General features: G+C 39.1%; 1 protein-coding gene across 1 annotated transcript; it reads left to right on the forward strand.

Moving 5' to 3' along the window:
• Positions 1–11978: 11978 nt before the first annotated feature.
• On the forward strand, positions 11979–16754 carry LOC141700029 (chlorophyllide a oxygenase, chloroplastic). Its single transcript, XM_074503805.1, has 9 exons — positions 11979–12139; positions 13138–13374; positions 13649–13753; positions 13929–14204; positions 14501–14648; positions 14785–14969; positions 15073–15185; positions 15585–15879; positions 16321–16754. The coding sequence occupies exons 1-9, from the start codon at positions 12062–12064 to the stop codon at positions 16483–16485; spliced, it is 1602 nt and encodes a 533-aa protein (XP_074359906.1). The 5' UTR covers positions 11979–12061; the 3' UTR covers positions 16486–16754.
• Positions 16755–24291: the final 7537 nt, after the last annotated feature.

Consider the following 24291-nt stretch of genomic DNA (forward strand, 5'->3'; position numbering starts at 1 on the left):
TCCAAAAGCCTCTGTTGGAATCCCTTGGGTTTTTTTTTCCTTGCTGATAATTCTAAACACAATTTGACCAACATGTTTCTTCAAATGTCCTAGTGTGTATAGGTTGTAACATGTCAATCTTCTCTCACTTTTTTGTTTTTGCTATTATCTTTTCTAATAGTTGCACAAGGATGAAGCCCTAGTTATCTTTTCTAACAGTTACACAAGGGTCAAGCCCATTTCATTTTAACCAGCACAATAATCAAGTGGAAACTTAGGCTTGCTTATTTCAGCAAAAAAAAAGTTGGATCACCCCTCATTTGCAGCAGTCCTTAAAATTAACCTATGTGCTCTCCTTGACTTTGATACTATGGCTTTACATTTATAATCAAGATAGGAACTTACAAATTTAGGTCCAGGTCATGAACAAACCGTTCATACCATATAAATGTGTTTTGCGATACCCTATATTATATTATATTATATGAATATATTGCTTTACCATTTTCATATTTAATAATTATTAGTGTAAAAGACTGTGCGAGGCACGGGCCAATATTATATTGAATGAGTTTATATCTGTACATAAATAATTTTTAAATCTAATAAATAATTATTTTAACTTTTTACTAGATTATCTTATTTCTTTTCCTTTTCCTACATACTATTAGAGCCGTGTTAGATAACTTTAATGGTGAGAGTTTATTTTTTATTGTACAGTTCAATTTTAACTTATCCCGAGAATTATGAAATTAGATATTTATTGAAAATTATATGATCCTAATTAATAAAAAAAAGACTATACCATTATAACAAAAATATTTGAAATTGTTTGTAGGGATATGCATCTGGTCATTTCAGAGTCGGGGATTATTATCGCCGCTCTTGATCCCCGAACACAACTTGAATCCGAAACGAAGATTTTTTTCATTAACGATCTCCGTCAGAGTGGGGATTCCCACGGCGATGCGGGGAATAATTAAAAATAAGAAATTTATATTTTTAGTATTTTATTAAAAAAACAATTTACTAATTCGTAATATATAAAAACATTAATAATATCTCATATTTTTAATTTCTAATAATATTAAAACTGATTTATAATGTAAATGAATGACAAAATAAAAATATATATTATATTATGTTATGGATAAAAAACTAAGGTTATTACTTGCTGTATTTAATACTAAGATTCGGGAGCTCAAGGCCTTTAATGGCTGCTCTCGTGTTTCGTGACTAAGGTTATTACTTGCTGTATTTAATACTAAGATTCGGGAGCTCAAGGCCTTTAATGGCTGCTCTCGTGTTTCGTGACTCAATCTGCCTTTACGAGATGCCTACGTATCTCTGTGAATTAGAGAATCAAGCCAAAAAACGTCGTTCTGATTGGTGGGGGTGCGACCCCTTATATAGGTGTTGGGAGTCCTTGAATTGGACTTGGTATAGGAGACTTGGTGGGCAAGTCTCATAATTAGAATGGACTTTGGAGTCCTAGGTAGTAGGAAACTGATTCCTTATCCTTTTAGGTCCCCTTGAGGCTAATCTCCAAGGATTTATATCCTTATCGGGACTCTTTTCAACATCTGATTTGTCCCTTATTAATTAATTACGAATTTAATTAATAATCAGGGCTTTTGGGCCTTTTTTATTCCATCAGGCCGGATCTGGTCCATCAGGCTTAACCTTTCTGGTCTGAGTATCATATATCTTTTTATTGGGCCTAGCAGCCCACAGTTTGTACAATTAATGCAGTATTTAATTATACAATCATAATTTATTTATCCCTATCATTTGCCCCCCAACTTTTGGGAAACATTGATTAGGTTTCGCAGAAGTTAAGTCTATTCGTTCCCTTACAGGGTTTCGTTTTTGCGTAAAGTGTGGAGCGACCTACACATTTACAATGAATCTTCCTTTTATTCAGAAATTATCTTAATTTCCAGGAATTTTTCCCTAATTTTCTGGGATTTTCCCTAATTTCTGGATTTTTCCCTTAATTTCTGGGATTTATCCTAATTTTCTGGGATTTTTCCCTAATTTCTGGATTTTTCCCTAATTTTCTGGGATTTATCCTTAATTTCTGGATTTTTTCCCTAATTTTCTAGGATTTATCCTTAATTTCTGGATTTTTTCCCTAATTTCTGGGATTTTTACCTAATTTTCTGGGATTTTCCCTAATTTCCGGATTTTTCCCTTAATTTCTGGGATTTATCCTAATTTTCTGGGATTTTTCCCTAATTTTCTGGATTTATTCCTTATTTCTGAAAATATTAACATTTTTCAGAAGTTATTTAAGGAATTTCCTTATTTTTCTGGATTTTTTCCCTAATTTCTGGGATTTATCCTTTAATTTTCTGGATTTATTCCTTATTTCTGAAAATATTAACATTTTTCAGAAATTATTTAAGGAATTTCCTTATTTTTTTGGATTTTTTCCATAATTTCTGGGATTTATCCTTTAATTTTCTGGATTTATTCCTTATTTCTGAAAATATTAACACTTTTTAGAAAATATTTAAGGAATTTCCTTATTTTTCTGGATTTTTTCCCTAATTTCTGGGATTTATCCTTTAATTTTCTGAATTTATTCCTTATTTCTGAAAATATTAACATTTTTCAGAAATTATTTAAGGAATTTCCTTATTTTTCTGGATTTTTTCCCTAATTTCTGGGATTTATCCTTTAATTTTCTGGATTTATTCCTTATTTCTGAAAATATTAACATTTTTCAGAAATTATTTAAGGAATTTCCTTATTTTTTTTGTAATTTTCCAGGATTTTTTCTTCCCTTTTTCTTCCTTTTTTCTTCCCTTTTTTTTAATACAATTTTCGACCAGGAATCCATTCGACCAGGATCCTGGTCGAATTAACCTCCATATTGCCCTGGTCGACAGCCTTTCGAGCAGGAGTATTTCGAGCAGAAGTCCTGGTCGAATTTCGGCCAGGATTTTTTCCCTTTTTTTTTTTGTTTTTTTTTTGTTTTTTTTTTTGAAATATTTCCACCAGGAATTTTCGAGTAGGAAACTTCTGTTTCGGTCAAGATTCCATTTTTGACCGAATTAGCCCCCTTTTAGATGCCCAGGTCGACGATATTTCGAGCTCGAGGATTTCGACCAGGAATTCTTCACACTTTTTGGTCGAATTGGTCCTGGTCCTGGTCGAATTAAGGCCTTTATTTACCCTGATCGACAGGATTTCGACCTCAAGCAATTCGACCAGGACTTCTTTGTGTTTTCTGGTCGAACAGGTCAGGAATATACACATGGATTTGGGCCCTTAAAACTGGGCTGATCTTTGGGCCTTAATTTAGTGGGCCTTATCCCTGGGCCTCCCACATCAATTATATAGGCCCTTTATTGGGCTCGTTTCTTATTGGGCTAACTGTTGTTTTTAACTGGGCTTCTTTTTTATTGGGCTTCAGAGGCCTTTCAATTGGGCTCCCAACTCTGGGCTTTCAATTTGGGCCAAAAATTTAGCTGGGCTTCTTTTCACCCTTTTTTCCTAAAAATCAAGTGGGATTCATACAAGGCTTTTCAAACACTTGGGTTGTCAACTGGGCATGATTATTTCCTCAGGAACATTTTGGTCTTGATAAATATTTTTGACCGAATTAACCTCCTTTTCTAGCCTTGGTCGAAGCCTTTTCGATCTCAACTAATTCGACGATGAATACAACATGAAACCTGATCGAATTGGGTCTGGAATTTGGGATATATTACTTTCTGTGACTCCATATATTTGATTTGGGCCCTAAGTCTGGGCTGGATTTTTTCCAATCTCAAATTTGAGCCTAAGATTTGGGCCTGAATTCTTTTATGGGTACTTTATTTTTGACCCTGGGCCTTTTCTAAACCAGGCCTTTACCTTGGACCTTCCCCTTTTTTGACTGGCTTTTTGTATTAGGCCCCTTACTTTTAACTGGGCTTCTTTGGTCCACCCTAAATTGGTCTTTAATTTGGGGCCACTTAATTTTCAGCTAATTGGGCCCTTTTCTGGGCTTACCTCTTATTGGGTTGATCTTTGCCCTAAACCTGGGCTAGATTTATGAAACCTTGTATTGGGTTTCAACTTGGGCCCTTCTGGGCTTTGATCTTTAATTGGGCACTTAGTATTGACCCTGGGCTTGATTTATTGATCCCTATACTGGGTTTTTTCCTAATTCAAGTAGGATTAGGCCTTGTTTTTGGGCCTTCATTTATCCAAATCCTTTTTGGATTTGGGACTTATTTCTGGTTTTTGAAGATAATACTCATATATATTTTCTTCCAGTTTTTGGACCCCGGGTGCTGGGCTTTGAATATTTGGGGCCCTTATCTGGGCTTGACATACTTCCAGGCCCAACAAGATTTAACCCTTTTTTTTTTGAATTGGGCCTTTTTATAAGGCTTTCATATCATGCATCTAATTTAATTGCCATGCCATAGAGATTCAAACATATTTCGAAAAATTCTCTGAGCTTCAAAAATTGTTCGGGATTCATCCCTTACACAAGTCTTAATAAACTTCATAATAAGACATATAAATCCTAAGCAAGCAAAGCTTCAAGGTGCTTTTCAACCTACTCTCCATCATGACAAGTGAGAATCGTATCCAACTGCCCTACACATAGTAAACCTTCAGGTTTTGTGCATGCCAAGTTCTCGGGACTTCAAAACCATCCATAGTCTCCAGCTTGTAGGTTCCTCTACCCTGAACACTCTTAACTTTGTATGGCCCTTCCGAGTTTGGGGCAAGCTTCCCTTTCTGCCCTACATCAGAAGCTTCCACCTTTCTAAGGACCAAATCTCCTTGCTTGAAGAACCTTTCCTTAACCCTTAGGTTGTAATAGAACGAGGCTTTCTTCTGATAGTCCACTATCTTTGCATGTGCTTCGTCCCGTACCTCATCAATTAAGTCCAAGGCTAATCTTTGCCCTTCCTCATTTTCTTCAGCATTAAAAGCCTGGATTCTTGGAGAGGAATGTGATATTTCCATTGGAACTACTGCTTCTGCCCCATATGCCAACATGAAGGGAGTTGCTCCTGTCGTGACTCTACAGGTGGTCCTATAGGCCCATAATATGGGAAGTATCTCATCCACCCAATTATTTCTTGACTTCTCGATCCTCTTCTTTAGTCCATCCATGATTATTCGATTTGCTACCTCTGCTTGCCCATTGGCTTGCGGGTGAGCCACAGAGGTGAATCGTAACTCAATTTCATTTTCTTCACAATACTTCTTGAATTCCTCATTGTTGAATTGTGTTCCATTGTCAGTGACGAGGATACGGGGAATTCCATATCGGCACATAATGTTTTCCCACAGGAATTGTGCAACCTGCTTAGTTGTGATTTTGGCCAAGGGTTTGGCTTCAATCCACTTGGTGAAATAATCAATGGCTACAATCAGAAATTTCCTTTGCGCCGTGGCCATAGGAAAAGGCCCTAGAATATCCATCCCCCACATGGCAAAGGGAATAGGCGAGTTGATAGAGGTCAGCATCTCGGGGGGTTGTCTAACAACTGGTGCATGCTTCTGACAGCGATCACACTTCTTCACATATTCTTTGGCATCAGCCATCATTTCTGGCCAATAGAAGCCTAAACGAGTTATCTTATGAGCCAAGGCCCTGCCCCCCAAGTGTTGTCCACAAATACCTTCATGCACTTCTTCAAGAGCCAAGCGTGCCTCATCGGGCCTGAGACACCTCAAGTAGGGAACCACGAAAGATCTTTTGTAAAGAATCCCATCTATCAAAGAGTACCTTAGTGCCCGAACAGTTAACTTCCGTGCTTCAGTTGCATCACTTGGCAACCAACCGGTCTGAATGTGAGCCTTGATGGGATCAATCCATGATGTCCCCAAGCCTATGGGAGCCAGCAGCTTAACATCTATGCTTCGTGTCTTCAAAACACGGAAGTACACACTTCCTGAACTTTCTTCAATCTCAGACGAAGCGAACTTTGATAGCGCATCTGCCTTAACATTTTCTTCCCTTGGAATGTGTTCAACATGGCATTCATTAAATTGGGTCATCACAGCCCTTACTAGGCGAACATACTTAGCCATCGTATCATCCCTTGCCTCAAATTCTCCCTTTACCTGGGATATGATCAACTTCGAGTCTCCACGGACCTTTAAGTTTTTGACTCTAAGTGTCCCAGCTAGACCAAGGCCAGCAATCAGAGCTTCATACTCTACCTCATTGTTTGTGGTTGGGAAGTCTAGCTTCATGGCATACTCAATTAAGAATCCATCAGGGCTTTGCAAAACCAACCCTGCTCCACTGGAATTTGTTTTTGATGCTCCATCAAAATAGAGAACCCAATATTCTTTCTCCTTGTCCCCATTGTCGACTCCCTTGTCTTGAGGTATGGTATCTTCCTGCCCCCCGACTTCTTGGTTGGGTATGGTACATTCCACCACGAAGTCAGCTAGTGCCTGGGCTTTTATGGCCGTACGTGGCTTATACTTGAGATCGAACTCTCCCAACTCTATTGCCCACTTAATCAGTCTCCCACTTGCCTTGGGACTGTGAATGATATTTCTCAGTGGCTGATTTGTTAACACTTCAATTTGGTGAGCTTGAAAATAAGGACGCAGCTTTCTTGAAGCCATTACCAAGGCTAAAGCGAATTTCTCAATGGCTGAATAATTCAACTCAGCACCATGCAAAATTTTGCTGACATAGTATACGGGTTTCTGGACTTTCAGTTCCTCCTTAACCAACGCGGCGCTCAAGGCGCTCTCTGAAACAGCCAAGTACAAGAATAAAACTTCATTCAGAACTGGCTTGGCCAACAACGGGGCCTGGCCCATATACTTCTTTAACTCTTCAAATGCCTTCTGATTTTCCTCACTCCATACAAAGTCTTTGATGTTCTTTAGTGACTTGAAAAATGACAAGCACTTGTCTCCTGACTTGGAGATGAATCGTCCTAACGCAGCAACCCTTCCTGTGAGCTTCTAAACATCCTTGACAGTTTTGGGGGGTTCCATGTCCAGGATTGCCTTTATTTTATCAGGATTTGCCTCAATTCCCCTATTCGAGACCATCAATCCCAAGAATTTTCCAGATCCTACTCCGAAAGCACACTTCGTCGGATTCAACATCATCTTGTGGTACCTCAGGACCTCAAAAGCTTCCCTTAAATGGGCTATATGATCAGTCTTTACTAGACTCTTGACTAACATGTCATCAACATAGACTTCCATAGTCTTACCAATAAGATCCTTAAAAATTCTATTCACCAACCTTTGATAGGTGGCTCCTGCATTCTTGAGACCAAACGCCATAACAAGATAACAATAAACACCAAAGTCAGTGATAAATGATACCTTTGGAATGTCATCCTTATGCATTTTGATCTGGTTGTATCCGCTAAACCCATCCATGAAACTCAGCATCTCATGTCCAGCGGTGGCATCAATCAAAGTATCAATTCTAGGCAGCGGAAAACAGTCTTTGGGGCATGCATCATTCAGATCGGTAAAGTCTATACACATCCTCCACTTTCCATTAGCCTTCTTCACCATTACAGGGTTTGCTAACCACTCCGGAAATTGAATCTCCTCAATGAAACCAGCCTCTAAGAGCTTTTCCACTTCCTGCTTTATAGCCTCTTGTCTTTCCGGGGCAAAATTTCTTTTCTTTTGTTTCACTGTCTTTCGGCTTGGATCTACGTTTAGCTTGTGAGTAATTAACTCCGGGTCTATGCCTGGCATATCAGCTGCTGACCATGCAAACACATCACTATTTTCTTGCAAAAATTTTACTAACTTCCCTCTAAGGGGCTCCTCTAATGTGGCTCCAATGAAAGTCGTCCTCTCAGGATTCTCGGGGTCTAAAGGAACCGAGACCAATTCTTCTGCTGGCCTTCCTCTATTCTCATCATTTTCTCGAACATCCATATCTTCAATAGGAAGAACCTGCCCCCCGACTCCATCTGCCCTCAAAGAGGCCACATAACAGCTTCTAGCCATTTTTTGATCTCATCTCTCTTCTCCAATCCCGTTTCGGGTGGGAAACTTCATGACTGAATGGTAGGAAGAGGGGACTGCCTTGAAGGCATGTATCCCTGTTCTCCCCATGATAGCATTATAAGTTGAACTAGCCTTTACCACCACGAAATCCAGCATCTGCGTTGCTTGCCTTGGCTCCGTACCTATGGTGGTAGGCAATTTGATTATCCCTTCCACAGGACATTCTACTCCAGCAAATCCATATATCGGCATGTCGGTTGGTGTTAACTGGGAGTCGTTATACCCCATCCTTAGAAAGGTGTCGTGGAGCAAGATATCCACAGAAGCACCATTATCCACAAGGACCCTCTTAACCGGGCTATTTCCTATTATTGGTGTTATGACCAGCGGGTCGTCATGGGGAAACTTCACACCCTCTAGGTCGGAATCATCAAAAGCCAATGTTACTTCTGTCCTGGCCCTCTTCGGGGCTTCTCCAATAATATGCATAACCTCTCTAGTGTATGCCTTTCTGGAATTTTTGGACAATCCAGCAGCAGTTGGACCTCCAAAGATCGTGTTTATCACAGGCCCTCGAGGTCTCGGCCCTCCATAAATGGTGTTTATAACTGGTCCTCTAGGCTGGGGGTTTCGCCCCTGATCGTCTTGGTCCCTCCTACGATCCTCAAAGTTCTTCCTTCCATTATTATTCCTATCCCCTCCTTATCCAGTATACTTGTTCAATCTTCCTTTTCGAATCAAAAACTCAATTTCGTCCTTCAATTGCCTGCACTCATCGGTGTCATGGCCAACATCTTTGTGGAATCTACAATATTTGCTCTTATCTAGCTTGGCTGGATCGGCCTTCAAGGGCTTAGGCCAACGAACATCTCGATCTTTCTCGATCTCCATCAAGATCTGGCTTCTGGGAGCATTCAGCTTAGCGTATTCGGTGAACTTTTGCCCAGGTCCTCCCTTCTTGGGGGTTGAATCAGGGTTTTGTTCGGTTTTAGGATACTTATCCTTAGCGATATACTCCAGATCAGTTTTCCGCTTCTTGCCTCCAGTGGGCTCATTACTTACTACGGTTTTCCTCATGCTTTCTTCAACCTTGATATACTTCCCTGCCCTCTCTTGGAGCTGCAACATATTTTCAGGGGGACGTTTGGCCAAGGACATCTTGAAAAACTCATCCCTAGTTCCTTGTTGCAGTGCTATCATAGCTACCTTATCATCAAGGTCTGGGACTTTTAAAGCCTCCTTTGTAAAACGATTCAGGTAATCTCTCAAGGATTTCTTAGCTTCCTGCACAATACTCATAAGAGATGCTGAACTTTTCTCATGGACTTTTCCACTGATGAACTGCTTAATAAAAGCCTGACTTAACTCTCTGAACGATCCAATAGAGTTTGGGGGCAAGCGACTGTACCATCTTTGAGCCATACCCGACAGGGTTTGAGGGAAGGCCCGACACTTTATAGCATCATTCACGGGTTGCAGCAGCAGTGCATTAGAGAATGTCCTAACATGATTAGCGGGGTCTCCCGTGCCATCATAGGCTTTGATAGTGGGCATCTTGAATTTCCTTGAGATATGGGCATTCATTATCTCTTCTGTGAAGGGTGGAGTTGGATCATCAGGATCTCCAAGGGGAAGGAGATTGCTTGGATCAGTTCTTGGGACAACAACCCTTCTTCTTACCGGACCATCCAGGTCTATGACAGGAGGAGGATTTCTCCCCCTAGGAGATATCTGGGGTCTGGTGGCCTGGTGAGCCTCCAAATCACGCCTCAGCCTTTGGATTTCAGCCTCATGAGCCCTGATCCTTTCCTGCACTTCTTGGGGATTCGCCCCTGGGGTGCTTTGGGGGCGTTGCCTTCCATCGGCCATTGGCTCTTTTCCAGGACGCCTCCTTCTCGGGGCCACTTCATCATCCGAAGATTCGGAGTCTCTCTCAGTATAAGGAACAGAAAATTCCCGATCCTCAGGAATAGGACCCAAACCTCGTATATAGGGGGGTGACTGCCCTCGTGCTTCGCCTCGCCTAGCATATCCGCTTCCTCCAACCTCAGGGTGAAGGGGCATCCCATAAGGGGGTTAGTAGTAACAACAGTTGAATATTCATACCCGACGGGTCGAGAATTCACATGTATATGTACTTGTTGAACTTGAGGATTCGTACCTTGAATAGTCGGGGGAGTTGTCCCTTGTGGCTGAGGTTGAGTTGCCCCTGTCTGGGCTTCCCCCTGAGTAAATGCATAAGTTGAATGGGGAGGAACCTCCACGGTTGATGAAATCACCTGGGTTGTCTCTGATGGTGTTCCTTCCTCTAGAGCTCCAATTGTTCTCCGTGTTCTTGCCATGGTTGTTGTTGCTTATCCCCACAGTCGGCGCCAAATGTTATGGATAAAAAACTAAGGTTATTACTTGCTGTATTTAATACTAAGATTCGGGAGCTCAAGGCCTTTAATGGCTGCTCTCGTGTTTCGTGACTAAGGTTATTACTTGCTGTATTTAATACTAAGATTCGGGAGCTCAAGGCCTTTAATGGCTGCTCTCGTGTTTCGTGACTCAATCTGCCTTTACGAGATGCCTACGTATCTCTGTGAATTAGAGAATCAAGCCAAAAAACGTCGTTCTGATTGGTGGGGGTGAGACCCCTTATATAGGTGTTGGGAGTCCTTGAATTGGACTTGGTATAGGAGACTTGGTGGGCAAGTCTCATAATTAGAATGGACTTTGGAGTCCTAGGTAGTAGGAAACTGATTCCTTATCCTTTTAGGTCCCCTTGAGGCTAATCTCCAAGGATTTATATCCTTATCGGGACTCTTTTCAACATCTGATTTGTCCCTTATTAATTAATTACGAATTTAATTAATAATCAGGGCTTTTGGGCCTTTTTTATTCCATCAGGCCGGATCTGGTCCATCAGGCTTAACCTTTCTGGTCTGAGTATCATATATCTTTTTATTGGGCCTAGCAGCCCACAGTTTGTACAATTAATGCAGTATTTAATTATACAATCATAATTTATTTATCCCTATCATATTATAATGTAAAAAAATAGATCAATAAAATTATAGATTATTTTAAAATTATTATAATTTTTTAATTACTATTTTTTATAAAACTTTATTTAATAAAATATATAAAAAATATATACTTCATCCTGATATATATATATATATATATATATAACAAATCGGCGTTGATTAAGAGAATTTATAAATGTAAAGTGAGCGAAATAAATAGAAAATGAATACGAGGAGAGTGAATTTTTATAATAAAACAACAAAAGTAAAAAGGAGGCACGTAGATAATATAAACCAACATTTTATTTACTCAAAAATTAAAGTAATAAAAACGAATTTGATAAAAAGGAGAGGATGTGACTTATTTAACACAATTTTAAAATTAACTCAATAAGTAGTGATGTAGTATAATGATAATGATATGAAATGTTTGAGCACGGGGTCTTGGGTTTGATTCTCATGGATATACTATTATGACTAATTTTTACAAAAATTATATGAAGATGACATCTTTTTAATTTTCCAATATAAAAGGGTAAAATCGCAATTTGGGAGTCATTAAAATGACTCAATTTGCACCTAATTATCTTTTAATATATAGAAGAGATTTGTGTGATAGTTAAAAATAAAATAGTAAAAATAGTACATATATAGAATAAAAAAGGATATTCCCTTAAAAAGACAATTATGGAGAAATGTTAGCAATATAAACAACCAATTACAGAACTTGAACAATGTTACACCTATTATTGAATTTTTGATGAAATGATTTTTAGATAATCGGAGAATAAGTAAGATAGAGTGAGACAGGTTGAGATTAGAGAAAGAAATCTGAAAAATCCGAGATGGAAAGATAATGGGACCCGGGAGACACTGTAATAAAAGAGAAAGATGTGGTGGTGAGTACAAGAGCAGGGTCCCACATAAGTCCAGTTGGCAATGCATGTAAGGTGTACCTAGATTGCGGGGAATAGCAGCCCCTTATCAAATGTCCTATACAAACAAATACAACTGCAACTATTATTTTACTTCCATTTATTTCTCTCCCACTAAAATTAATATCCCCCCATCTCTCTCCCTCTCTCACTCTGGATTAAGTTTGAAACGCCATGTGCTCCATTGCTACAGCTGCTGCTCTATCTCTACCTATATCTTTCTCTCCATATTCCAAGTCTATTTCCAAAAGGGTATGTTCTTAACTCTCCTTCTTTCCTTTTAGTCATTTTTGGATGCATGTCCTGTGTAATTTTTGCTATATTGATATGGTCTCATGTTAAATTTTTTCTGAAATTTTTTGAGTTCACTGTTTGATTAGAATTGGCTATGAAGTTGATTTACTAATGATAAGTAGATAAGTACTCAACAAATACATACCAGTACCCTGGATAACATTCTACACCTGTAAAAAGACAGTTGATTTTGTAAGATACCCTATAGTTTGTTATATAAATAGGATAACATTGTACTAGATACAACATTTTTGACTTGGAAGCTACTATCTAATTATATGCTATATGCCAGGATCGTGGTAGTGAGATATCTTTATGTTTCAAACTTAAAACAACTGTAGAACCAAGACTAAGTTTTTACTTGTATTCTGATGAAGACTACTGGTAGACCTTTAGCACATGCCCTTAGGATGATGTACTGTAAATGCTAATTTGTGCAATCGCAGAAGAAATGATAGAATATGATAATAAATACATCTGTACGAAGGCGGGGGTAGGGAACGATTGAAGAAAATTATTATCAATAGGCCTTAGATGGTTTGAACCAAATGAACTTGCTCTTGTAAGTGGACCAATGGAGAAGATGTTAAACTTTTTTAGTTGTATATGAAGAGAACAAGAATGAACAATAATATGACTGTGAAAGTAATACATACATTTTAAACCATGGGTACTTGAATCTCCTTATGCCTGTAATAATCTCATGAGCACCCCCACATTATAGAAGCACATAAATAATCTAAGCGTAATCCATATGAAGTAACATTTTGTAAGGATATTGCTGAATTAGTGATTGCATAATCAACTTTAAAAAAATGTTGGGAATTGTTTGATTTTATGTTCTTGTTACTGGATGAGTGATTATGCACACTGCTCACTAATATTCATAAGAAGCCTTTTAATTTATATTTGAATCTTAATTTAATTTTTGCTGACTGATTGGGTGAGTGATTCAGGGTTTCAAAGCTGGATTCAGGGTGTTTGCTATATTAGGGGATGAAAACGGTCTGGTGGACAAGAAAAACCCTTGGGCTGCTATTTTTGAAGTGGAACAGCCCCGGTTTAAAGTCACTCATGTTCAAGGGAAGTTCGTGGATGTAAATGAAGCTCTAGAAGTGGCTAGATTCGACATACAATATTGTGATTGGCGAGCTCGGCAGGATCTGCTTACAATCATGCTTCTTCATGAAAAGGTATATACAATTATATTCATTTGTGACAATATATATATTATTGTGCTGTTTCAAGTAAACACTGGGGCACCATGTTTTAGAATTAATTTGGTAGTATAATATGTACTTCAAACATAGTTGGCAAAAAAATAATTATGTTGTTTTTGCAACTAGCTGCGTACTACATTTTGTATCTGTATTAGAGTTTTATACATGAAACTCCAGTTTATAAAATTTTATCTTTTCATATTTATGGATGTTAGTTAAGGTCTTTCTCACCGAGAGTTGCGTGTAGGTTGTTGATGTATTGAACCCTCTGGCCCGAGAATACAAATCCATTGGCACTGTTAAAAAGGAACTTGCAGAGCTTCAACAAGAGCTTGCACAAGCACACAGACAGGTCTGTAAACTTCTGGCTTTTCAGTACCTTCTTTTTATTCTGATATTGTTAAGGGACAAGCACATTGAGCACTGAGCAGCGAGGAAAAGTTTCAGTTGACTCTTATATAAACTACTGTTAAATAATTCCTTAATTATGTAGGGAATTTATCATCTCTTTTCATTAATAATGGCAGGTCCATATATCTGAAGCTCGGGTTGGTGCTGCAGTAGATAAGCTAGCTTACATGGAAGAATTGGTGAATGATAGGCTGTTACAAGATAGAAGTGTAACAGAAACCGACGGACTATCCCCTGCCCCCAGTACTTCTGCAGAAAGTCTGGAGACTGTTAAGAAAAAGGTGCCCAGGAAAAGTCTAAATGTGTCTGGTCCAGTCCAACCTTACCATCCCGGTCTGAAGAACTTTTGGTATCCAGTTGCTTTCACTTCGGACCTGAAAGATGACACTATGGTGAGTCAACTTTGCTTTAACCAGAGCGTCTAAATCTGATTGTGGAGCCACAAAATTTTTCATTGCCACTTGCCAAGAAGAAGTTCACTGTTCACCCATATTGAAAAAGAATAAAAACATTAAGATTAGATAATGCTTTTCATTATCTGTTAACCGAAAAACGGTAATATGCTCAGAACCATGTTCTAGCCTCGCCCAATTTAATAAAATTTAGCTGATGTACACTGAGGGTAGACATTGCCTTCTAACTTTCTCATTACTCCATTCATTGACAAGAATTTTGTTACTGCTATCAGGTCCCAATGGATTGTTTTGAAGAACCTTGGGTCTTATTTCGGGGAAAGGATGGAAAACCGGGATGCATAAAGAACACCTGTGCACACAGAGCATGCCCACTTGATCTTGGTTCAATCAACGAGGGTAGAATCCAATGCCCATATCATGGTAAGACGGGCAACAAATCTTGGAAATTTGTGAACATAGTGGAAAACTTCGCCTTTACAAATTTGGTTAAAATAAACTTAGCAAACATCCATATTGAGATACTAAAATTTTAAAACATTGAACAATTGGGTTCCAGGATGGGAATATGCAACAGATGGTACGTGTGAGAAAATGCCATCCACAAAGTTTGTTAATGTCAAGTTAAAAGCATTGCCATGCTTTGAGCAAGAAGGAATGATATGGATTTGGCCCGGCAGTGACCCTCCTGCAGCCACTATTCCCTCATTGCAACCTCCTGCTGGTTTTAAGATACATGCTGAGGTTAGTTACATGATATTTTACAAAAAGAAGTATACATAGTGCCTGCCTAAATAGTCTACAGGAAAACTACATATGGTCTTATTAATATTCCTAATATCGGCAGATTGTCATGGAACTTCCGGTGGAACATGGGCTCCTCTTAGATAACCTCCTGGATCTTGCACATGCACCGTTCACTCATACTTCAACTTTTGCCAAGGGATGGAGTGTTCCCAGGTGTGTACTACTTCCATACAAATTATTGATACAAATATAAGCAATCAGTGCAGAAACTTTTAATTGCCACACTCGCCAAGCGGTTCACTTTTCTCTTACTAGTTTAGCTTCTAAAATCTGAAGTATCTTTGAACATCTGACATGGAGATGACTATGAAAGAAATCACCATAACTAAGCAATTACTAACTTAAGCATTACCGAAGGTTTTCCTAAAATAAGTGTTACTTTCCTTCTCTTTAGCCTTCACCCTGTCTATTTAAAATCTGCAAACTAAATTAACAAGAACTCATGTCTCCATATCTATTTATTATGATCTATCAAGTATCAATTTGAGTGAATTCCAAAGATGCCAAATGTTCAAATCTTAGTACTTACAGATGTTGTATGCTTGTTTTCAGTTTGGTAAAATTCTTGACACCTGCATCTGGTCTCCAAGGATACTGGGACCCTTATCCGATAGATATGGAATTTAAGCCACCTTGTATTGTTTTATCAACGATTGGAATTTCGAAACCAGGAAAATTGGAGGGGCAGAGCACCAGCCAGTGCGCTACACATCTTCACCAACTTCACGTCTGTTTGCCATCATCTAAGAACAAGACAAGGTTATTATACAGAATGTCTTTGGATTTTGCTCCCATACTCCAGTACGTTCCTTTCATCGATCACTTGTGGAGGCATTTTGCAGAGAAGGTAAAACTTCTTCCTATCTTGTTATCTTGAATGTAGGAGCATTTGGAATAAGTTTATGACCCTGGTTTTACGTAGTATGATTACTTAACAATAAACAAGCATAAAGATTTTTTTAAATATTTTACAGACATGTATAGAGAAGAGTGCAATGCTTGTGAGAGGTGCAAATTTATTTATATTCTGATTAAGGTCTAACAGAAATCTAAATGCTCACACACATGTCTCTATAACGACTATAACACTTGATTTTCATGTTGCCAAGAGAAGATGGGTATCTACTAGGTTACAATGCTAGAGATGAGTGTTGTAATTTGAGCTTGACAGACTTGGTTTAAAAATTGTTCTGTTGAGTCCAACAGGATTAAATATCTGTTTGCCGTTAAAGCAAAGAGCCAGATTCACTAAACCTACTACCAAAGGCTAACGTTTAATTTACTACAGGTTTTGAATGAGGATTTACGGCTTGTTCTTGGGCAACAGGACAGAATGATCAAAGGGGAAAATATATGGAATATGCCAGTATCCTACGATAAGCTAGGAGTGAGATACAGATTATGGAGAGATGCTGTGGACCGAGGAGTCAAACAATTACCCTTCAGCAGTTAATCTAGAAGCTATTTTTTTCAGTTAACCCTAACTCCTTTTTACTGCATTTTTGCAAGCCATCATCGATCATCCCAACTGACAGAAACTTCAAGTGATCAACTACTCCTATAACAGTTTTGCACAGTGATGTTGTCATTTGTCAAGCAAACAGTACTGAATTGCTCACCGGAGAATATTGAGGCGATTCCACGGAGAATATTGAGGCGATTCCAAGAAGAAAACATATAATTGATGGTCCTGCACACCAGCCAACCTCTGTAATATATGAGAATATGCCCGCTGTTTTTTTTTTGCGTACAGTTCACCTGACCTTTTTTTTTCTCAATCAAAAATTTTTCTCTTGTAATTAAAGACCTGAAAATTGCTTGATAGGCTTCTGGCAAGAATTGTCATTTGTATGATATCCAATTGTTTTTGGCATTTGCAATAAGAAATCAGTTATTATTTGTTAATGTATTTAGTCACATTTCTTTCGTGATTTTACAAGCCACGATTGAAAATGATTCTACAATAGCGGGAACTTGACTCATTCATGCATATATGTTGACTTCTTTTTTGGTTCTGAGCCTGAGCCGGGGGAGCGCAGGTGAGTCCACAATATTTTTTTTTGGATGAAATTGATATTAAAAGTTGTTGACGGAGGAATTTGGGAGCAATAAAGTCTGAGGTTCGGAGCCGAAAACAAGATCTGTGATGGCGGTTCGTCGTCGGAAACGTTAATAGTAATCGGTTGATCCGATAAACAGTATTCGTCGGAAAAGATGAACAATGTTTGGTGGTGGTGATTATTGGGGGCTGAGATTGCTTAGGGTTAGTGGTGGCTCCTTTGCGCTTTCGCTTCTGACCCCTTGCAATTTGCCTACGTATCCCTATTTATAGGGAATCAAGCACACGTAGTTCTTGGGGAACAAGAAACTTAATAGGCTTAGATTTCTTATCCCGAGGCCCAGTAGGAAGCCTACTGGAAACCGTCTTCTACTAGCTTTAGGAATGTCCGCCGATGAGGCCCAACCACAAAGGCCCAAGGCTTGTCCGCAGCTTCGAGACTTCACGGATGAGGCATCTCCCTGGCCAATGATAACCCTCCGGTACCAGCTGCTTCTCTAGTCCGCGGACGCAGGTATAGCCGTGGTTCACCCCAAATGTTGGACGCATCCTTGTCCCCCAATAAGGAGTCCCTACCAGATTGCAGGACAAGTGATCCCAAGCTTTTGGGTGCAAAGTGCAGGATACTCCGAAGTCTCCCAACGAGGACATCCGTTGACTACAGAGACAGAACTCCCAAAGCACACACCAGATTTCACCCCACATCCCCAATGAGGACACCCATTGACTACAGGAGGAGGTCTTCAGTCCAGGCATACCCCTGGAGGTCTCTGACCATAGACATCGCCTTTCCTGTAGATATGCTATAGGAAGGAGTTCTTCAATAGAGTACCTGCATCAAATAGGTTAGCAATAATAATCTCCATCTTTCTTGAATCTTCCAAAGAACCCAACCAAGCAGTCATGTTTGAGTTGCATTTTGCGCCAAGTAGAAGCTAAGGGCGCGCCCAAACATTTCTGTATGTTGGCGCCGCCCTATGTCATCAGCCTTTGATCTCTTCTTTTATCATTCTTCATTATAGGGCGCACCCTAACTTATTCAACTATTTAGGGCTCGCCTTAACCCCGTTCATGGAAATCCAGGGTATGAATTTGTCAAAGTAATCATGTCCGAGGAATCCGTCCGAGGAATTCGTCCGAGGAATCTGTCAATCACACATTTAGGGCTTGCCCTAACTTTTCCAAAGGTAAGGGCTTTCCCTGACCTGTCCAAGGGTTTTGGTGCGTGCCAATCCGTCCAAGGGTTTAGGATCGTGCCAACCCGTCCAAGGGTTTAGGCTTGTGCCAACCTGGCCACGAAAACTCATTTTCTTGGTCGTCCTTCCTTGGCCGTCCATCCTTGGCTTTTCGTGAAAACTCATTTTCTTGGCGTTCGCCCAAATTGAATTATGTTGACCCGGATTTGACCCGGATATCTTTTGTACCAAATTTTGGCTATAACAACTACCCCCAAATTTCTTATGCCATTGGAAATGGGATTGGAATTTTTAACTTTCTTGGCAAAAAATTTGTACGCATCGTTCTCTTAATAAGGCGCACCTATATTGTTTAGCTTTCAGGGCGCATCCAAAGAATTTTAACCGATTAATAAGTCAACCATGGAAGATATTCGTCTCCATTATCTCTAAACCCAAGAAAAAATTTATGTTATCCTTAATCATGAGGGTGCGTTCTTTGGAAGAGGAATATCTACCTCGACAAATTGTTCATCCTTGGAGGGCGCGTCCGATGCAAAATGAGCATCTACCTCGACAAGTTCTTCACCTTTGGAGGGGGATTCCTCTGCAAGAGAAGCATCTATCTCAACAAATTGTTCATCCTTGAAGGGTGCGTCCTCTGTAAGAGGAGCATTTACCCTGGCAAGGGTCTTTTCTGAAAATCATAATTTTTTTGATAAAACAAGTAAGTATGAGCTAAGGGGGAGTAGACATGCACTACCTCCTAGACCATCTGTATTCATTTAACAAAGAGGTATTTCACGTAGAAGCATCTCAAACATAGGAATCTCACAATGAGGCATCTCAAGCATAAGCATATCACGAAGAGGCATATCAAGTAGAGTCATCTCCAAATGAGACATCTTCTCGGAGGGATTTTTGAGAGTTTCCTCGAATTTGGTCATTTCCCTGATTTTGAGGAAAATCCGTTTATCTTATACTCGTGGCACCATGCGATGCAACGTAACCAATCACATGCGTCCTACCCCCCGGGCGCACGTCCTCTATCAGAATATCATCTACTTCGATGAGGTATTTATACTTGGAGGGCGCGCCCTCTACAAGAGGAGCCTCTACCTCGACAAGAGGAATCATCCTTGGAGGGCGCGCCCTCTACAAGAGGAGCCTCTATCTCGACAAGGGGAATCATCCTTCGAGGGCGCGTCCTCTATAAGAGGAGCATCTACCTCCACAAGGGAAATCATCCTTGGAGGGCGCGTCCTCTGCAAGAGGAGCATCTACCTCCACAAGGGGAATCATCCTTAGAGTGCGCGTCCTCTATAAGAGGAGCATCTACCTCCACAAGGGAAATCATCCTTGGAGGGCGCGTCCTCTATAAGAGGAGCATCTACCTCCACAAGGGAAATCATCCTTGGATGGCGCATCCTCTGCAAGAGGAGCATCTACCTCCATAAGGGGAATCATCCTTGGAGGGCGCGTCCTCTGCAAGAGGAGCATCTACCTCGACAAGGGTCTTCTACAGAATATTCATATAACAAAACTAAATCAAAGATCAATATTTTTAGAAGGCTTCTATCTTCAACGAAGCTTAAAGGATGCAGAAATTATCTTATGAAGAAGCTCCTCTCAACGAGGAATTTATCTCAGAGGAATTCACATGAAGTTGAAGGTCTTCCCTTGAAGCTGAATATCTTCCTGAGCTTTGGCGTTGCACTCAATTCGGATGTTTCTCTGAACTTGTGAAAAATCCATCTATTTTTTACTCGTGAGACTATGCGACGCCACAGAAAAATAACAACTTTGCTCCATATTTTCTGATGGTGAACCCACTATAATGCAAGTAGCACAGCTTTTCCTTCCTTTCATTGATGATCTCACTACCATTCTCTATATCATTAATGGTGCGCCCTCACACCACAAGAATCCTAACTAATTTATAATTTACACAAAAATCAAGATCGTTTTTTTTCTTTTTCCTTGCAGACTGTAGTCTTTAGCTTTCAAACATATGCAGCCAACAATATATGATATCAATTCATGGTTTTCTTAACTTTGCTTTTCTAATATCTTACCCGAGTACGCATCCTACTCTTTGTATTTGTTCAGTTTCACTGCTCGTTTGCAGTTATGCAAATGCACATGCCCATCATAATTGACTTTGTTAATAGATTTTGGTTTTTCTTATGAGTCATGCCTTTTTACATCTTATTTATTCAACTGTACTTAGTAAAACTTCCCTTGAAAGTATCAATCTTTTGTACCTCACAGCAATGTCTACCACCGCCCTCTTCTACTCATGTATCCCAAAGAAGGTGCGCCTTCTGCTATAGCATTGTACTTGGAATGCACACATCCGGGATGCAATCACTTTTCTGGAACTGTCTTTTCTTTTAAGACGCATCCTCAGCCTATAAATATCTTGAATTATGAGTAGTTTTTATAATTTCTTCCCATCTCAGCGGCCATGGAAATTCCGGCTAACATGTAAATATAGACGTACATGCACATGTACCGCCACCTAAATTGTGCACCCAAGTCAATGTACTAGATGTTTTCATGACTTTTCATTATATTATTCGTACCGTCTCGTGCATTATTTCACTCGTGTCAGGCAATACAATTGAAGCTTGTAAATAAATATAGCATGCACGCACTAATGCATGTAGACCAACCACCATGTTTTAAATCGATCTCCTCCCTTTTCCAGTTGATATGCTTCATTTTATTTTTCATGTGAGAACTCTTACTCCTCTTACCACTCACTTTTATATATTTTTGTATTCACACGACTTACAAAGCAATCAGAGGTGATAGTCTTGTCATTTCTTTAATCTCACACCAAGCTTCATCACATGTCTCAGTAATCAATTTTTCCTTGCATGTCTATATATACTACTAGTCCAATCCTTGCTTGTGGTACATCTTTTCATGTTTTTCTAACAAACTCTATTCCATTTATTTGACTATCCCTATTCTAATAAAATTTTCTTCCTTACTTTTAACATACAAGTCAGCTACTCCCCCATTTTTTGTTGTACAATCTGCAAGTGGTATATAAACTTGAAGGCGCGTCCTCCGTATACTTCAGTGTTAGCATGATCATTCTAATTTGTACCCACGTGTTGCTTGGGCTTTCTACTTCAACCACACCCAATCAACTAACTATACATGCACCCGACGTACCATATGTACAAGTTCATCAGCTATTTTTTGTGGGTCCCAGAATCAGAACACCTCCTTCACCTCTACAAACAATTGTTCCTTCTTTTATGCGGTAATTGTCAGTGCATCAACCTATATTTTATTCACCCATGTAGGATAAATTCATCAACATTTAATTTTAACCAAACCCAATCACTTATCACCTTCCTTCCATAATGACCAAACCTTTATAAACCCACCTTTCACATAAATCTTTTAGCGAGGACGCGCCTTGATATTTTCTTAAACCACCACAGTTGCTTATTTGGTATTCTGCACATGCGTATCATAGAAGGGCTCATAAAGAGAACATAGGGCCGCACATATATTAAACGGCGGCTCTCACCATTGTTCCCGGAGTCGAGCCTCTCTTCTTAGTTTTATTATTTAGTTTCAAGGTGCACCCTTCTTTCCCCCAATACACTGATTGTAACCTACTCCTGCAAGGCTACCTACATTTCCTAGTATCTCATATACTAAACTCATTCAAAGGCTTGTCATTATGTTTATTAACTTGTTGGGTTACAATAAACATTCATCAACCATGCCCTTTGCATGCATTACTCAAATTATAATCTTATGTACGATCCTCGCAGATATCACCGATCTATTTATTCGAGGCCACAGATACCTCTTGTTTTTGTATCTATTAATTTTGATCATGTTATGCTACTTCTGTGGGACCCAAACAACACACCAAACTGTTTTCTGTTTGAGAACAAGCAAGTATACTATTATTTTCAGAACCAAGTTCTCTATATTCACCTATGTTCTAGATGAAGGCGCGCCCATACCTCTACACATATAAACCACTCATTACATGCTAAATCACTTTTTCAGTTTTCTCTTGGCTTTCCCTTTGAAAATATTCAACCAGCTATAGGTAATTCTCAAGTCGATGCTCCAATTCTTTCTAAACTTCTTTGCTATACATTAACAGGCAAGCTGATACTACTTGCGCTAGTTGCTGCTTAATTCTTTAAAATTACTCTGCTACCATTACTTCTCCCAAATTTAATATTTACAGGCTCTGTGAATCAAACATATACTTTTAAGGCGCGCCTTTTATATTTTCTTGAAAGCAAGATTGATCTAATTTTTATCACGTCATGGTTTGGTTTCGTTATTTCATCGCTTGTATGGCCATCCAATTACGTGTACGCTACTTCACTCGGTGTGTCCTTATCTTTTTTTTATTATTCATAAATGACGCACCTATATATTTCTTTCACCAATTCTAGCTACCAGTTTTGGTATCACAACTCACATGCTCACAAATATACCCATCACCTTGACTTTTCCTTCTTTATAAATCTTGCTTTGAAATTTGTTTTACTTGCAATTTCTTCCATTCACATCTCCTTCTTTATAAATCTTGCTTTGAAATTTATTTTACTTGCAATTTCTTCCATTCACATCTTCACCTCATGTTCAAGCAATACCACACATGGCTTTTTTTTTTCAAGCAAGCGAGACTCATGATACAACATAAATCCTCGAACAAACTTTTTCTACTTTTCAGTGCTTGATCATATATATTTAACAACCATGGTTTTGAATGTTATTTCTTGTCATCAACTTCACTTTCATGCAAGCCCATCAATATTGCCATTAGCAAATTAAAGATATGCAAATACCACACTTTTTTTGCGCTTGACTATACTCATCAACAAGCCTATCAATTAGTATAGTACAAAATATATCCTTCGCTGAACATTAATAGACTTCACGCAACATCCCTAAACATTCACGTGTCACCCACACAATTTTCAGGAAATTAGACACTTAATCGTCCCCATAAAGTGTAGCTCTCGCAGAAACATGGAGCCTCATACCCTTTTGTCAATTAGGGGGGCTCTTAACATTATTTCCAGGGTTGCACCTCTTCTTGGTCTCAGTCATCAACTACAAGATGCTTTGGGTGATTCCGGGGCTGACTTATACTTTATAGTACAGGGCGCGCCCTGCTACATCAAATTATAAAAATTCCATGCATTCGTCAATACTTTACTTTGACCAGTCCATTTTAAATCGATCTGCTGCCACCCTTCTCTAGTTGATATGCCTTATTTTCTCTTAAGTTTTGTGTACGTAACTCAAATAATTGGATAGACGCGCCTTTGCTAAGTTGCTTCACCTTTATTATTGTTATGAAAAAGGTCGACCTATCCAATATCATAAATCATTATATTCGGGACGTGCCTTTATTCTATAGCTTACTTGTGCTTTGCCGCTATAGACCTCGTTGTGAGTAACATCTGTATATACTATTGTATTTGCTGACCGTTGTCTTAACAGGGTTATCTAAATTGGTTTGCTACTTGTCCTTGTGCAAACTTTTTCCTGTATTACAACCAGATTGTATTATTTTTCCATGGGCCACAAACTATGCTGTTTTATTTTCTCACACACTAAACATATATTGGTTTCTTTAAGGCGCGTCCTATAATCATCCAAGATTTTGTTAACATATAACTATTAATCATGTCACTATCTTCATAGTTTTTACTCTCGCCTTTCCATAGTCCATGCAAACCTTTGCTAATATTCATGCACACACATGATTCACCTTGCACGGCATCAAGCTGCATTATTTTTAGTTTTATCGCATTAATTTATGATGGACCCCACTTCAGCTCATTCAACTTTCATTTATTGTTGAGGTGTGCCCTCTAGAATCTAGTTCTGTAGTTCATAAAAAGTGCATTTTTTTTACAAACTTGAACACCCTTTATTTCTAACATTCATCTATGGGCATGCATACTTGCACCCCTTACTTCTTACACATAATTGCATTTTCAGTCTGACATTACTTCTGGGC

Source organism: Apium graveolens, unplaced genomic scaffold (assembly GCF_009905375.1).
Source record: "Apium graveolens cultivar Ventura unplaced genomic scaffold, ASM990537v1 ctg164, whole genome shotgun sequence".
NCBI lineage: Eukaryota > Viridiplantae > Streptophyta > Magnoliopsida > Apiales > Apiaceae > Apium > Apium graveolens.

Bases quoted from the DNA above. Each gene is read 5' to 3' on its own strand.
- LOC141700029 (XM_074503805.1), top strand. From the start codon at position 12,062: ATGTGCTCCATTGCTACAGCTGCTGCTCTATCTCTACCTATATCTTTC. The intron at 13,754-13,928 runs GTCTGTAAACTT...TAATAATGGCAG, and splicing joins TTGCACAAGCACACAGACAG to GTCCATATATCTGAAGCTCG. The intron at 14,205-14,500 runs GTGAGTCAACTT...TACTGCTATCAG, and splicing joins ACCTGAAAGATGACACTATG to GTCCCAATGGATTGTTTTGA.